A 16456-nucleotide genomic window follows, 5' to 3' on the forward strand; every position below is an offset into this window, starting at 1 on the left:
CAGCTTTAGTTACTAGTTCTCTTTCAGATTCTGATTATAATACAAAACATAATTATCATGTTATTATTATTAGGCTATTGATACATTTTTGGGGGGAAATTATGAAGCTGATTGAGTCTTATTTTTAACAGTAGCATCAGGAGGGTAAATACCAAGAAATTGCTCCGTCTCAAGTTAGCTCATATTCCATTCTTCTGTTCTCCCACTGATGCAGTGTGCGGGCCTACAGTGATTATGTTATAGTTCATAGAATTAACACAATAAATGTTAACCATTCACGTTATGTCTTATTTTAAGATGCATGTGATTAACTAATCATCAGAGAATAGAAACGCTAATTACTCAGTGGTAATTAAAATGTATTCAGAAGCAGCATTGTTATGGTCCATTTACCTCATAAAGTATTGCACAGGGTTATCACCTACATGATGTCACATTATCTTCTTTTAATAATAAAGGTATCAGATTAAAACCTAATTTTGTGTTTTCCCTTCAACTATGATCCCACATGGTTGTTTGTGTATCCACACAGCTGTGTGGGATCAGTGTATGTTTGATAAAAAACTTTACAGACAGATAAGAGTAAGAGTGAGTTTATTCCCCATGAATATTATTTCCAACATAAGTCTCAATAGAGGCATCAACACTACACCTTCTTTATCACAGTGACCGAAGGATTTTAAACCAAGTTATAGAGCCTTTATGCTGTCTAGATGAGTTACAGTTAAGACAATATTGCCATCTGGTGGTAAATGCACCCCATCGGAGCAGCCTGCAGCAGAGCTGTACAGCTGAGACCAGACAGTGCAGGTTTTCACTGGCAGCCATGTTAGCTCCACAGTCATCAATACATTATATTGTAGGAAACAAATCACATTTAGTTTTTCTTGAGGTTGAAATAGAAATTCAACACATGCAGGTAGAAGATCTTCCCATAGTCTGACAATTGAGTAAAATGTTGTAATTTATTATATTATTTTACACAGAACACAAAAATGCTGAATTCTAGGGGAAAAAAATAATAGTGATTTTATTTAGTTTTATGTGTGTTTATGTGTGTGGCAGGCAAAGTATTCTGCATGCAAGGAACATTTTCACATAATTACATTACTATGGTATAATTTTTCGGTGTTTGGTTTGGTTTTTTTAAACCTTAATAGATAAAAGCACGACAAAAACGGTAGAAATATCCTTAAAACCAATTATGGGTCAAGCGATGTTGCTCTAACACTACAATTCCCATGATGCCCCGACAGCTGTCGTGTGCGCTGTGCCTTTGCACGGCTTGCTGCCGTCTTTCGCAGATTTATAAACAACGCAGCTCAAACCGACTTCCATCTGCCAAAGGAAAAGAGCGACATCCAGCTGGTTTTTGCAGCTGCTAAAATGCGTTGCCGCTCCTGAACGTAACCTCGGTTTATATTTGGCTTAAAGGAGACGCAACAAAGCGCACAAAATGGTTGCGCTCCAGGCCCGGGCGAATAAGTAGGTTTACTATAGCTTTAAGAACGCGAAAATAGTGTCTGCTTCTTTAAAATGATATCGGTTTATTGCTGAATAGATAATTAAGAAAAGTTTTCAATTCCTAATCAATAAATATATGCATTTAATCTGCGACGAACCCAACGCAATCATAGAAAATGCCCCACTGTCGGATAAAGGCCGCTTGCAATCTAAACGTCTTTTAACCAGATGTGGTCCGTTTTTTCCTGATATTGCCGGTAAACCTGCTTGACTTTAAGCGGAATTTGAGGTAGGCTGAAGTGTCCTCACGGTGATGGAACCGGCCGGTGACCGAACCGGGGGTGTAAATAAAGGCGAGGAGCCGGCGGAGGACAAGGCCGCAGAGCAGACCCCGGCCACCAGTACGACCGTTACCCCGCGAAGAGGGCTCAGAGACAGGGGAGCGGGCCGCCCGAGGTCCGGTGTCTCCGCTTCAGTAACGGACGTTAACGGAGCAGCGTCGAGCCCGCAGAGCTCGGGACGGGTTTTAAGAGACAGGTCAACGAGGGCAGTACCGGCCTGGCTGAAGGACACCAAGAGCAGCGACGACGACGAAGACGAACCGACCCCGGACACCGGTGCGACCAAGCGGAGGAAAGTTTCCAACTCGAGGCGGAAGAAAAATTCAGAATCAGCGGGTTCGGTTGAGGCTGGAGGTGGGGTCGCAGGTGACAGCCTTCAAGGCACAGAGTAAGTTTTTTAATTGAACTGTTCCAGACACCTACATTTGTTTATAATGAGTCTGAGTTGAGTGTTTATGTCGGTGGGGGTCAGTTCCTGTCAAAAGCACGCCTTCAGCATGGTTCGTCCCCTTTCTACACTTCTGCATGGGGAGGGTGGAGTAAAACTTACCTGGCTTTACAAATAGTCATATTTGTTTTTTATGACCTGTAAATGCATCGCTGTAGTAGTAGTGGTGATGATGAAGCATGAAGATGAAAATATCAGATCTGTTTTTTCCTCCTTTCTGCAGCTCAGAGGACCTCAAAAAACCTGCCACAGATGCTCAAGGTAATCAGAGAAATGTCTTTGATAAGCCTCTTGTGAAATATTCTATGTGTATATATGCCAGTGGATTATGTGTGCATTTCAAACTACTAGTATTTCAAGCTGTCTTGTGTGTGTATGGTGTCATGTCTACATATGTCTGTACCACTCTTCATGGCGTACAGTATGTTTGATGGCATGCTTCTGTTCTATCACTCCAGCTCTTCCCACCAGACGCCCCCCAGCCCAGACTCGTGCCAAGCCCCCGTCTGGCAGGGCTGTCCGCGGCTCTGCCAAGCCTGTGTGTAAGACCGAACCTGGAATGGAGAATCCAGCTGGTGAGCAACCTGTTGACAGTGAGCTACAATGGTTGAGCGTGTGGGCCTATAATTCACACAGAAGCACTGAAGCGTCGAGCTCGCTACTGTTCTTCAGGATGTTATTTATTCTGTAGAAAACCTTAAGTGACATTTTATTTAATTCATATGGGATGGCTGTGATTATGGATTTTCAGTGTAACTAATGGGATCAGTGCTGCCTTTTACATGCCTTCTACTTACAATAACTCATTTAGAGAGAATGCATAAGACGACAATATATTGTTTTGTGTGTTTTATGCATTCATAACAGTGCTATTGTTGCCTTTCTCAAACTTATTTTTCCTCTGTGTGTCATGCAGCAGTGGAAGCAGAGTTAAACAATAAAGAGAAGTATGAAATGTAAGTATATTTATTTATTCTTTTACAACATGGCATAATATATGGTTTAAGTATAAATTAAACTTTATATATTTATGACCCAGTGAGCTTGTGGCATTTACAAATATACTGTATTACTATGTGACTAAGTGAAAGCTCGGCGCTGTGTTTTGATGACCACTGTGTTTCACACTTATGCTGTCTCAGTAAAAAGAAAGAGAAGGAAAGCGAGGATGTTGCTGAGCCAGTCTTGGATGATGAAGACCCTCAATTTCAGGACGACCCAAACGACCTCAACTACCAGCCGCAGAGTCAGAGGTACACTTAACTCAAGTACATTCACTTGACCCTGTGCAGAAAGTGGGGAATTCTGTTTCAAGTGATTTGTTGTTTTGCTTTTCAGTGGAGCAGAGGAGGAAGAGGGCCTCAGCAGTGATGAAGATGTTCCTTTTAGAGATGACCTTAATGACCAGAGCTACGACCCGAAGGCCGAAAGGTGTGTGTGTGTGTCTGTGTAAGACATGATTAGACATAGGTACCATATTTGTTGTCTAGTTACTGGATATTTCTCTCTTTTTTTGTTTCTTAGGGATGTACCTAAACCAAAGCGCAGAGTTCCTCCTAGACAGAAGGAGAAGAAAGAGAAAGAGAAGGCACCTAAAAAAGAGAAAGAGGTTGCTGAGATAAAGATAGAAGGTTTGGACAACTTAGAGAGCGTGGAAGAGGAAGTAAAGCTAGAAGAAGAAATAGTGGAGGACCCGGATGGACCCAGAAAGTAAGCACAACACCATTATTTTTATAACTGTGCATATAAAATACCAGGCAGTTGTAAGTGTATTATTACATCTTAAATCCAAATGTAACTCCTTTTTAAAATGGCTTTGTATTCACTATAAAATAATGCTCCCTGACTTTTCCATTGAAATGTTATTTTTTCCATCTGTATCAGGAGAGGAAGGCGGAAAAAGGATGATAAAACTCCACGGCTGCCAAAGAGAAGGTGAAGTTGACGTCTGTTTTTGGGAATCGTAATCTGAACTTTATAATATTGTTTCATCAATTTCACCCTGTCAGAAATAAAGGACGTGGTAGCGATTGATGATATGTGGATTATTAATGAGGACTTTGAGATCCATTTAATATTTGGTTTCAGTGTTGTGACATTGCAATGACACGATGCTTCGACCACACAGGAAGAAGCCCCCAGTGCAGTATGTGCGCTGTGAAATGGAAGGATGTGGGACGGTCCTGGCTCATCCGCGCTACCTACAGGTCTGTCCCAGCAACCGCTCGCCCCTACTGGTTATTGACATCTATCACTCTGAGCTAATGCAGTTCAAATGTAGTGATTGGGAGTTTATTCTATATGCATTATAGAGGTTATGACTGCTACTGACCATTTTAAATTTTTTTATTAATGTATAGCTTATTTTCCCAAATGAAGCAATTCAATGTGTAATCTATACAATATCAAAAATGGTGGAAAATGTCCATCACATTTTTCATTGTCACAGGTGGCATCTTGAAATTGCTTGATTACATTTCTGTTAATTAATTAATTAAATAATTGTTCAGCACTATACGTTGATTTTGTCAATACTTGCTAGCTGAGGGGAAGTGACTTTAGATCCAAGGTGTTTGCTATCGGCACAATTCTGAAGGGAATAATAGAGTCTGTTCAGATACAGATAAATAGATTTATAAAAATAGATTTTATAATTTGACCACATTACCAAGGCTGCTAATCTATTGATCTTTTCACACACTATAGATTTACAATAGACAATAGATTTAAACATTAACCTTTACAATGACAGTTTTCAGTCTTTTTTCCATTCAACTGATGCTGATATACTGTTCTGCATTTTCTTTGTGTCGCACACACAGCACCATATAAAGTACCAGCACTTGCTCAAGAAGAAGTATGTTTGTCCTCATCCGTCATGTGGGAGGCTTTTCCGCCTACAGAAGCAGCTGCTGCGCCATGCGAAGCACCACACAGGTACACATACGGCGCAGATATAAATCATAGATTGGGTTCAATCTGTGTCTGACCTTTTCTTGTTGTAATTAATCATTTAATAATGAAAGTATATGGAGAACACATCTATATTTGAGTGTTGTGTGATTATAGACCAGAGGGACTACATCTGTGAGTTCTGTGCTCGTGCCTTCAAGAGCTCCCACAACCTGGCTGTGCACCGCATGATTCACACCGGAGAGAAGCCCCTACAGTTAGTACTTCCGTGTTTACCAGTTCTGTGCATTTTTTCTCTTCATTCAGATATTGATTATTTTTCTTAAATTTTAATTATTTCTTCTCCCTAGATGTGAAATCTGTGGTTTCACGTGTCGCCAGAAGGCGTCTCTCAACTGGCACATGAAGAAGCACGATGCTGATGCCACCTATCAGTTCTCCTGCTCCATTTGTGGCAAGAAGTTTGAAAAGAAGGACTGTGTGGTGGCCCACAAGGCCAAGAGTCACCCTGAGGTGCTAATTGCTGAGGCGCTGGCAGCAAACGCTGGGGCCCTCATCACAACCCCCGCCTCCCTTCTGGAGCTGCCAGGAAACCCCATGCAAGCAGAGGTCACCAGCCTAGACATGAGCCAAATAGGGCATGACGGGCAGGTGGACCAGGTGAGCCAGGAAGGGCAAGTTGGACAGCAAGTGGCTCAGGTGTCTCAGATGGGTCATGTGACCCAACAAGTAAGTCATCAGGTGGTATTATTGGGACAAGACCAAAGCCTCCATACCATGCAGGTGCCAGTGACGATTGCCCTGTCCCCCATCGACCCCCCTTCGCCTGCTGACAACCAGCAGCAGACTCACCTCCAGCTCCAGATGCCCGTCCAGTTTGTGCAGGCCGCTCAGCAGCCACAGCAGCCCCAGATCCAACAACTGACCCTCCATTCCAGCTCAGTGGTGACCCAGCATCAACCCCAGATCCAGTCTCTTCAGTCGTATTCCTCCCAGCAGCAGAACCAGGGGCAGACACAAATCCTTCAAATGACCTTCCAGCCTGTCAGCCAGTCTCAGACCCACATTCAGCAGATCCCCATTCTAGCGACTTCTCAGCAGCTTCAGACCCTGCAGGCAGCTGCTCCTAGTCCTCCTCTCCTGTCCTCGTCCCATCCCCACTCCCAGGATCCAACCTCCACAAACGGGGACAGCTTTATCCTGGACAGTCCGGTGCTCTCCTCTTCCTCTCAGTCTGTCAGCTCCCTTCAGCATACAGAAACTGTAGGGGAGGACGGTGTGATCTGGGAGCAGACGGGACAAGGGGGAGTTCTGTCGGACAACTCTGAGAGACACGTGCAGCAGGCCCTCTTGTAGAACAAGGAACGCGCACACAAAACAGAAGGTGGGGGCAGATTATGCCATCAGTAACCTGATATACTGTATTGCAATGTTTGAGGTAAATGTAGGATCACCGATATATTATGTACTGTTCACTCATAGTCATATTTGGTAGCTTTTTAGAATATCTGTATCAGGGAAAAATCTGTGTCTGTATGTGTAAGTTGTTGCCTTTGTACATAAGTCCTGTAAACTCAACTAGCCTTTTATGTGTGTGTGTGTGTATGTGTGTGTATGTGTGTGTATGTGTGTGTATGTGTGTGTATTGATGAGGTTATGTTGCAGAGCTGTTGCTATTATGCAATAATATAAGCATACCTCTTAGTAATATACAGCACATTAAATGCCTAGTGTGTGGCATCAAGGTTCCTATTAAGGAATAAATCAATTCTATTTATATTATGAATTAACAGAAAACACACATTAGAAAGCTGTAAACGGACCCCAATATGTGTGGGGTGAGTAAAGTCTGTTTAAATTAATAGGCAGCTATTTTTTTTGTTTTTCATTTATTGTCCAGATCTACTGTAAAGCTTTTATTTGGCAAGGCTAAAATATATAACAGAAAACGATCTATAGTCACAAAGAGAAACATTTCAAAACCTGGAAAGACGTAGACAAAATAGCCTGTAAAAAGTCACAAAATATGCATATTTTAGCGATTTTTGGCAGAGTCACTAAACCAGTTTCAATGACAGCTGTGCAAATGTTTAAGCTTGGTTGTTTGTAGACTTTGAAGGAACAATAACCCGTATTATGTATTTACTTCTCACAAAAGTCCTTGGTCATTATAAGCAGCCAAGAGGTGACCATGGACGTTTTAAATCATCACATATGAACTTATAAAATAACAGTACAGCACAGTCACTGAATTAGTTAAACCCAAATTCTGTCTATAACCGTTGAAGTGTAATGTAATTTAACAAGCAAAACTATGTAGAAACCTTGGAACACATGTCAATACTGAATCTGCACCTCTCTGAATTGTGTTTTAGGATGTGTAGTAGAGCAAACACAAAAAAAATTGTTCATTTATATGATGTAAATAAATGTCTTAACATTTATACCAAGTGTATTCACTGACAGTTTGAGAACATCTTTTCTTTTTTTTTAAGTTAGTAGAGGGGTCATTAATAGTAAGGTTGTTGGTTCAATCCCCAGCTCCTTCTGTTCACATGTTCTTGAGCAGGAACCACACAATTGCTCTTGATGTGCATTTATGGAAAATAAAAATGTAGGTTGCTTTGGACTAAAGATGTAATGTAACTGTATGCCTGAGTCATTAATTGATCCTAAAACGGTCACTACACAATTCCTACAACACATTTAATTCCACTACTATTGCTTCATGACAGCGCAGTGTAATAGCTCATCGATCAGGACATATCGATCCTCTCTCTGTTCCTATGCATGGTGTACTGCTTCATAGCTCGTTTAGGAGGAATTAAGGTGTTACTCAGTCCAACCTTCCTCTTCTTTACTTGCTGCCCTCCTGACTCTTCCTCTTTCGTCTCCTGCCGGAGATTCTGGGATCCTCCACCTGCATGGCCCTCAGCTGGATCTGACGCTGGTGTGTCTTCGCTCACAGGCGGGTAACAGTCAGCGTGAGTGGCTGGGGTCTGGAGGTCACTGTCATGAGCAAACTTGCATTTGATCCCAAACCTGCACCTTCCGTCTTTCCTGTACGACACACACATCCTTTTACCTCCGATCTGGGAGGGTTTGGCCTGCATTGTGAGAGGGACGTGTTTCTGCAAGGCGCTGAGCTTCTGATCTGCCTGAGCCTTGAAGGGATTGGCAAACACACTGCTGTCTGAACAGGTATTTAGAGTGGGAGGAGGTAGTTTATTGGGGGTGAAGGAGCCCCGGGTGGGCTGGCAGCCTGCAGAAGATGATTGGGGATGTGGTGGTGATGAAGAGGGCTCTGGGTCCTCTTCCTCTGATTCACTGTCTGACTCACTGCAACCTGAATCAGGCTCCAGCAAGAAGTTGCGGGTCCTTTTGATAGCTGGAGCCTCATCCCCCACCTCCTCGACTGAACTGTACGAGAGAGAGAGAGAGAGAGAGAGAGAGAGAGAGAGAGAAGTTGACAGCTTATGTAAGCGAGCGCAATATTATTTACAATCTGTTTCTTTTTTTAAGTTAATATTTACCCAGCTCCACCGTTGTTTACATCCTCTACATCTCCATCGCTGTCAGACTCCGAGGACACTCCGTAGCCAACCAGAGAGTTCATGCCTCTAAGATCAGCTGAAGCTAAGCTAAGCTAGCTGGTTCGCTTGGGGCTCAAGAGTGAAGCGCGCTGTTACTGCTCCGGGATAACTAGACTCTTATAGTAGGCTACACAGTTATATTTATAAAAATAAAACAGCGGGGAAATATTCCATCATTCCCATTCACTCTGTAAAACAAACATCCAGGTTTCCACCTACGTTAGCTGCTGTCATTTAGCCGCTGCTCAGTGTTTACGTGACAGTCTCCTGCAGTGACACCTGCAGCATAGGAGTGGTATTACACCCTTAAATTAAATCATCACCGACCCACAAACCACGTTGGTCCATCAACCTGTAGGCTATGCAACGAAGATTAAGTTCATTTTCCACGCATATATATTGTCAGTACAGGTTTTTGGTCATTGCGGGTTGTTAATTTACTTACTAATTATTATCAGTATTTGTTTATATATGTCTATCTTTATATAATATTGAATTTAGTAATGGATTGTGGAATATGTTTTTGTAAATGTTTTAGAATAACTCCTTGCTTTCTTAAGTGGTGAGCAGTCCGTATATCCATTATCTCATACTCATCATATAACATATTCTGAAAAATGACAGTATATTGTGTTTCAAGATAGGCTACTGTATGAGGAATAAGTCAATTTATGGCCCCCAATATCCACAGACGGCATTTAAACTGAAATTAAAGCCACCAAGTTTAATATAAAGTTTTGAGCATTTACTTTTATGACACTTTAATCATAGTTTATAAAGTTGTATTATAAAATATGCAACAATATCTGTCACCACCTCACTCCCCAAAGCAAGATAATTAGAATATTTCATTATTATTTGATGTGTTTTCTTTGTGAGTGTGTTTGTGTGTATCTCTGTATGGTAGTTTCAAGTCCACAGGATGCCTTACAGGTTTTCTTACTATTCTAAATGTCACCTTGTGCAATTCATAAACTGTAAATCATACATTGTTTGTGTGCCTGTGACAGGGCTCTGGCATTATTCATGTTGGCTTACTGGCAGTCTAAATGGAACAAACCCATCATTAATGTCATTGGTTACACCTGTTGCTCTTGTGCTATGAATGTCTCCCATGAGAGGGTCAATAATATGCAGTTAGTTATCAACACAGTTATTTTTGATGAAGAGAATACTTTGTTGAAATCTCCATAATAGTTGGTACTCTACTTACTGGTTAGAGATGCTTGTGACCTGAAAGTCGTTGGTTAAATTGGGATAAATCTGTGTGGGGAAAGTGAAAAGCAGCCCATACCCCTCCCTTATTACCCCTCCCTCATTACCCTAGAGAAAGGCCCTTAACCTCAGCTGCTCCAGTGGGGCTGCTCCGTGGCCAGCAGACCACACTGTGGTTGTAGTGGTGAGAATGTGAAGGCTAACTGAGTCAATGTGATCACAGTAGCAGTACCACATTATAAAAAAAACTCCATTAAAAATAGCCTAAAAGTCATACATTTAAAATAATACTTTAATGCCAGTTACAGTATCAGACACAGTCATTTACTCATACTGGCCTCTGTCAATAATATCATATTATTTGGTCATTATTATTGAGACAAGCATTAACAATTTATTAACATTTATATTGTAAGTTTAATTCACAACAATCATATAAAGGAAAATACTGACATACTCAAGTAGGAGTTCAGTACATTAGTTTATCTAAGACTTGTGGTTTGTCTGTGATCTTTGTACAATTCCTCATGGACACACACACACACACACGAAGCGAACGGAATTAGTCCAGGCAACATCCCCACTTAAGTTTAGACCATCTTTGCTTTTGTCACTACCAGTAAATCAGATAAGCTCCTCATGAATAAGTTAAGGAGCTCCTCCCCCCCCCCTCTCTCTCTCTCTCCGCCCCCGCTCGTCCCGTTAAATTCCTCCTGCCTGGCATCAGGTTCCCGGGGGAAAGGGCGGAGAGTTGGCCACCAACTCTGTAACATAAGTAAGCAACAGTGAGCAGGAAAGGTCGCGCAGACTGGGAAACTCGTTTTCTTTACCGAAACCTAAGATAAGAGCCTCGCACTGGCTCTAATTAGAGCTTCAGTAAAGGGGAGCGGAAGGGCAGGCTGAAGGGAGCCGTGAACCGTGGCGCTGTCGGGATGAGGCAGGCGCACACGGGCGTATATTAGGGGGCCGGACTGTTGCGCTCTTGCTCCAAGTGCAAGTGTGTCTTCCCGGCAGAGGCAGCTGGGACGTCCAATGGCAGCCAGGCGGACTAGACGGATGACCGGGCCGGATCTGAGCAGGACCACCGCGGCCCGGGCTGCTGCTATAGCCGAGCAGCTGCAGTATGAGTGCTCCATCTTACTGGAACTATATGTGAGTAGAGAGAGCTGGTTGTTTCCACTGCCAGCAGATCACAGTGTCAGTCCGTTCAGAGCTGAAGACATGGGAGGAAAATGTGTGAGTGTGTGTGTGTGTGTGTGTGTGTGTGTGTGTGAGGGAGGGAGAAGAGAGAAATAGGCCAAGGTTAAATGGAAAATTAATAGATTTTCTCTCTCTGTATGCCTGTGACTGTGTGTGTAGGCCTGTGAAAGTGTGTGTGTATGCATGATACTGTGTGTGTATGTGTGCGTGTGCATGTAACTGTGTGTGTAGGCCTGTGAAAGTGTGTGTGTATGCATGATACTGTGTGTGTGTGTGTGCATGTAACTGTGTGTGTATGCATGCGACTGTGTGTGTATGCATGTTACTGTGTGTGTGTGTGTATGCATGCCTGTGACTGTGTGCATGTAACTGTGTGTGTGTGTGTGTGTGTGTGTGTCTTTGTGAAAGAAGTACATGGACAAATTGTGTGTGCATGACACAGAGACAGAGAGAGAGAGTGGGAGTGGATGAGAGACAACAAGAAAGAATGATGAAAAGGATGCGTGTGAGAGCAAGATAAGAGGGTGTGTGTGTGTGTGTTTGTGTGAAAGAGAAAGAAAATTATGTCTAGGACAGCAGGGGGTAAGAATGCAGAGTTGAGGGGGTGAACTCGGTTGAAGTGACAGAGGTGGGCGTTTTTCTGGCACAGACTCATCAGTGCCTGAGCATGAAGCCCTCGTCTCTTTTCCACAAACTCTTTGCCTATAGGTGTGAGAGCTACCGGTTATTAAAACTTATTGGTTTCCTGCCAGTTCACTGCCTCATTCTTCCTTTCATCTGTTTCGCCAAGAGCATGGGAGTGGCCTGGCATATAACTTTATCCACTTCGCTCCCAGGATTTGACCTTTCCTTCCTCTGTCTTTCATGTCTTCTCCAATATTCTTCTTTCCTACTTTTGTATGCACACTTATGACTGACTCTGTTTCAGGGTTTCCTATTGGAAATACTGCTGCAGCCCACTAAAGCTATAGCAACATACCAGTGAACGCACCATAAAGTGATTAGATATGTTTGAGCTCGTCATACAGAAATGTATGTGCATTTCTGTCCCCTGTGTTTTCTCTTCTTGGCTGGAAGGAATTGTCTCCAATGCAGAATATTTGGAATATTTTCCACACAGACTGGTCCTTGTCTATTCATTGTGAAAACACTTCTTTTACAACATCCGTTTGATAGCTCTTAAATAATTCTCGGATCTTACCAAGTTATCATAATTCAAAATGATCCATGAGAATATTTTCTCTGACTACAGACTCGCTTCCTGGGGTATTCATAACGGCCTGACTCACATTTCCTCTGCAGTCTGAGCAGTAAACATTAACTTACCCCCTGACTCTCCGGGCTTACGGGAGGTCACATTAGTCCACTCTGTCACACTGCTACTAACTTTGCATGCAGGGTTCAACATTAACGCCTCAGAAAAATGTCCCAAGGAGGCCTCTGGGATTCACAACTCACTCAAGTACCAAAGCTGATGCCAGCAACGATCCTGGCTGTGAAGTGATCTGTCAGCATAATGTAACATTATGTACAAAGGTGCTAGCTTTGTTATATGCTGCTTATTAAATATTAACGGAATAGTTTCGATAATAGGCCTCTTTGCTTTCTTGCTGACAGTTAGATGAGTATATTAACACCACTCTCACATCTGTACGGTAAATTTGAAGCCACTGCCAGAAGCTGGTTCGCTTAGCTTAGCATGACAACTAGAAATAGGGGAAACAGCTAGCCTGGTCCTGTTCTGAGATTTAAAAAAAATCTGCCTACATGCGCCTCTAAAGCTCACTAATCAAAACATTGTATGTATGTATTGTATATATATTGTAGCCTCATATTTCTCATACAAACATGAGTAAGGTATCAAACTTCTCACTTAACTCTCGGCAAGAAAGTGAATACGTGAATTTCCCACAATGTTAATTTAATGTGAATATATGTGTTAATGATTTGTGTTTCAGGAAAAGTATCACACCCTCTGTAATCATTGCATGGTCTTATATTGTATGTGTTCCAACTACAGAAATCCTCTTTTTTTCTTTGCTTCCGTAGTGCTTTTGTTGTTTTGTTTTTAACCAGCTCGTGTTAACCTTTCACTTGTTGACTTAATAAATCCCCACTGGAATCAGGCTGAACATTTTTTTATTATTTGAAGCAATGTGAATGAGCTTGAACAAATTCCTATCACATTAGGAGAAAATCCCTGTTGCCTCACAGATAATGATCTTCAATATTGTGCCAAATTGCTGTCAAAAGTGACGCCATTGTGGTTTTGATAGAAAGCATTCTTTAGTCTTCCACTTACGCAAATCACTTTACAGCTGCTCCTCCTCTTCTTTTTCCTTTTTATTGATGCATTCCCACACCTCACTTCTGTTCTCAATTTCCATCTTTTTTGTTTTTTCTGTGTCCTTCCTCTAGAGAAAGAAGGAAAGTTTCACTGCAGATATTTTGGTGGCCGACGGCCGTCTGGTGTCCGTCCCTCCTCCTTCCTCCCAGCTGGACACCAGGGACAAGCTGTGGCGTCTCCACTCTGCTCTGTTGCAGTGCCGCAGCTTGCTGGAGAAAGCCATCGCCAAAGAGGAAGATGAGCTGGGCAGTGGGATGAAGGCCGAATATGAGACCCAGAGGAAGATGGTGAAGGACAGACTGTCACTCCTCTTAATCAACACCGGAGAACTCCTCAAAGCTGCTGACGGCACGGCGATCCTGACTCCCAGCGCGGAGGGATTAGAGGTAGGTGCCAGTGTCGACAGGAGGTCTTATGATGATGAAAGTGCTTAATAGAAATAAAGGCAGAACTTTTTGATCTCTCCTCGTCTTATTGGCAGTCAGACGGTCCGACCACTCTGTTTGATCTGAAGCTTTGGGTGTACCAGATCTTCAAAGAGGTGGACTACTGGACCAAGATGGCCATCACCACCTTGCAAGCCCTGCCCTCAGTGATAGCCAAGGAGCGAGTGAGGACCACGCGAGCGAGGACAACGAGAAGTGCCCGGAGATGAGAGAAGTGTGTGTGTGTGTGTGTGTGTAGGGGGGTGAAGATGAATTAATGAAAGAGAAAAGCGGACAGAAAGAGGTGGGTGAAGGGATGAAAGGGATAAGAAGATGATGTGTTCAGACGGGGGTCAATGTGAGAAACTGACACGTATGAAGAGAAAAAGGAGATGAGTGAAAATGGCCACCTGAGAGAGAGAGAGAGAGAGAGCCCTACTGACACAGGGAAATGAGAGGGTTGGGTTATTTTTAGGGCATGAAGCCCCCTTCACTGAACATAGGCCTTAGACAGAGCAAGAGACAATAACCGTGTTTATCACAGCTAATAACAACGTGTGGAACAAGATTATTTCAAGTGTGGCAGAGTCTAATATTTATTGTTTACCATCTTAGATCAAATCTAACAATACATCTAGAGTTAAGATACTGAGTTTCTTTCTTTCTTTCACATTTTGGCATTGAGGAAACATAACATTGATTAACACTTTTGCTACTTTTTTTTGTACCTGCTAACATCAAACTCACATTTATGGTGTTCCCTACGCATTCACTCCGTTGATACAGCTGAAGTTATTATTTAAGATATACTGCCAAGATCCACTGCAGCTGATGCAGGAAACAGTCAGCGAGGGGCACATTCTGATAAAAATTAGGCTATTTGAATTCATGCCATCACCAGACTGTACCTCTGGTATGTGTAGTTTTGAATACTGTAGCTATAAATCATTCCACACAGATTATCATCTGGGGATGTGCAGTCATTGAATGAAAAAATATCTGTGTAACGCCACCCTCTAGTGTTTACATGGCGCTATTACATAGATTCATTACTTCTTTCTTTCTTGATTGTCCTCAGTAATGCTGTGTTTTTATAGTTTTGTTGTGTTTCTAGGGCACTTTATAAGCAATGAAATCATGTAAAACCATGTTGCAGGGTTAAGAAAGCAACAAGTGTGAGCATGCAAATGAGCAGAAGCAGAGAAAAAAACCTAATCGATGAAAGAAAATCTTAATCTTAATAGTCTAATTCCATTAATTTGTGAAACAGATTTGAACTGTTTAAAAAAAATATTAAACTACAATTCTACTTCAGTTCACATAGTGAAATTGAAATGTGACAAATGTCACTACACTTATTGATAAAGTTTTAAAGATTTTTATCATTTATTTTATTTTATCATCAGGTCGTGCTAAAAATCCCAGCAAGAGGGACGCAAAAATCATGTTCTGTGTCACAATTGTGACCATTGTGAACAAAGTTATACAAGTATATGAACAAAAGTTTTAAGGCACATATCCCATTTTATCTGGGTTTGAATTTAGTCACCTGAAATTAAGGATTTTTGTCTGTCAAGTGGTTCATTATCTATCCAGTTGCAGCTTGCACTGCAATATTCAACATATAGTGAAATAAGTTAACTTGTAGTAGATTAAATTGTGATCATGTAACAGAAAATGAATCAAAAATGGCCTTTAACATGTAACTCTGTCAGTCTAAACTGGGCTGTGTTGCTAATTAGACTGGCATCATCCACAGACTCAGATTGTCTTTAATGATGCAAAGAGCTTCAGGGTGAGAAGAAGAGAAGATACTGTAAATGGAATTGAATCCTACACATATTGCACATATATTGCCTAAGTAACCAAAAAGAGCTTTTTGAGGAAAAAACCAAGCAAACCTTTGCAGTGTTTCTATTTTTCATTTTACTGATTAGCTTAGGTCACGTTGTTTTATTCGAGGGCTTCAGATTTTGCTCAGTTCATATTTGCCTTGTCACTTGCTGTATTTAGTAGGTTGATAAACTGTTGGCAGGTGCACTGGGAGTATAAACTGTGGGAGATATGAGTGATACAGGGTACTCCAAACTGTTTTCAGGCTTCTGAAAACTGAATGTTGTTACTGGAGGGAAACATAAATGCATTTGGTCGTTTGATCAGCTATGATTAATTTCAAAGATGATTTGTAAGCCCTAAGAAACTAAGAGCTACTGTACGTGTGCAAACATTCATTCACTCTTTCTGTTATGCACTAAATGAAGAATGAAAATACACCATACAGCACAAATGCATCTGAAATATCGGATAATGCTTTGGAGTGCAACACTTTTAATGTGATATACTGTAAAAGCAATATAACACATTACATATTATGTATTGCCTTTCTCTGTTCGGTATATGGATTGAGGATGTATTATCTTTCCTCTTGCTCTTCTTCACCTACTCTGACGATGAGCTATCTGCTGGACTACACAGCACATTAATCTTTTCTTGTTCTCTGTTTTGAGTTG

General features: G+C 41.8%; 3 protein-coding genes across 3 annotated transcripts in view; 2 read left to right on the top strand and 1 right to left on the bottom strand.

Moving 5' to 3' along the window:
- Nucleotides 1–1279: 1279 nt before the first annotated feature.
- On the top strand, nucleotides 1280–7610 carry zfp91 (ZFP91 zinc finger protein, atypical E3 ubiquitin ligase). Its single transcript, XM_051386264.1, has 12 exons — nucleotides 1280–2193; nucleotides 2477–2514; nucleotides 2712–2828; nucleotides 3170–3209; nucleotides 3396–3506; nucleotides 3592–3684; nucleotides 3778–3963; nucleotides 4138–4188; nucleotides 4382–4460; nucleotides 5076–5190; nucleotides 5323–5422; nucleotides 5517–7610. The coding sequence occupies exons 1-12, from the start codon at nucleotides 1778–1780 to the stop codon at nucleotides 6520–6522; spliced, it is 2352 nt and encodes a 783-aa protein (XP_051242224.1). The 5' UTR covers nucleotides 1280–1777; the 3' UTR covers nucleotides 6523–7610.
- Nucleotides 7070–9033, bottom strand: si:ch211-113e8.11 (uncharacterized). Its single transcript, XM_051386278.1, has 2 exons — nucleotides 8700–9033; nucleotides 7070–8586 (listed from the first exon to the last, which is right to left on the bottom strand). The coding sequence occupies exons 1-2, from the start codon at nucleotides 8780–8782 to the stop codon at nucleotides 7923–7925; spliced, it is 747 nt and encodes a 248-aa protein (XP_051242238.1). The 5' UTR covers nucleotides 8783–9033; the 3' UTR covers nucleotides 7070–7922.
- Nucleotides 9034–10680: 1647 nt separating this feature from the next.
- The window catches only part of LOC127355422 (uncharacterized), an 8188-nt gene continuing 2412 nt past the window's right edge, over nucleotides 10681–16456 (top strand). The window contains exons 1-3 of the mRNA XM_051386279.1: nucleotides 10681–11126; nucleotides 13593–13907; nucleotides 14003–16456. The exon at nucleotides 14003–16456 is cut by the window's right edge and continues 2412 nt beyond it. Coding sequence (XP_051242239.1) covers nucleotides 11007–11126; nucleotides 13593–13907; nucleotides 14003–14176 — 609 coding nt within the window. The 5' untranslated portion in view covers nucleotides 10681–11006 and the 3' untranslated portion in view covers nucleotides 14177–16456. The remainder of the gene's footprint in view (nucleotides 11127–13592; nucleotides 13908–14002) is intronic.

Source organism: Dicentrarchus labrax, unplaced genomic scaffold, assembly GCF_905237075.1.
Source record: "Dicentrarchus labrax unplaced genomic scaffold, dlabrax2021, whole genome shotgun sequence".
NCBI classification, from domain to species: Eukaryota; Metazoa; Chordata; class Actinopteri; family Moronidae; genus Dicentrarchus; species Dicentrarchus labrax.

Excerpts from the sequence above, each read along its gene's own strand:
- zfp91 (XM_051386264.1), top strand. The coding sequence starts at position 1,778 with ATGGAACCGGCCGGTGACCGAACCGGGGGTGTAAATAAAGGCGAGGAG. Across the intron at positions 4,461-5,075 it reads CTCATCCGCGCTACCTACAG|CACCATATAAAGTACCAGCA; the intron begins GTCTGTCCCAGC and ends TCGCACACACAG. Across the intron at positions 5,191-5,322 it reads CCATGCGAAGCACCACACAG|ACCAGAGGGACTACATCTGT; the intron begins GTACACATACGG and ends GTGTGATTATAG.
- si:ch211-113e8.11 (XM_051386278.1), bottom strand. The coding sequence starts at position 8,782 with ATGAACTCTCTGGTTGGCTACGGAGTGTCCTCGGAGTCTGACAGCGAT. Across the intron at positions 8,587-8,699 it reads GTAAACAACGGTGGAGCTGG|TTCAGTCGAGGAGGTGGGGG; the intron begins GTAAATATTAAC and ends TCTCTCGTACAG.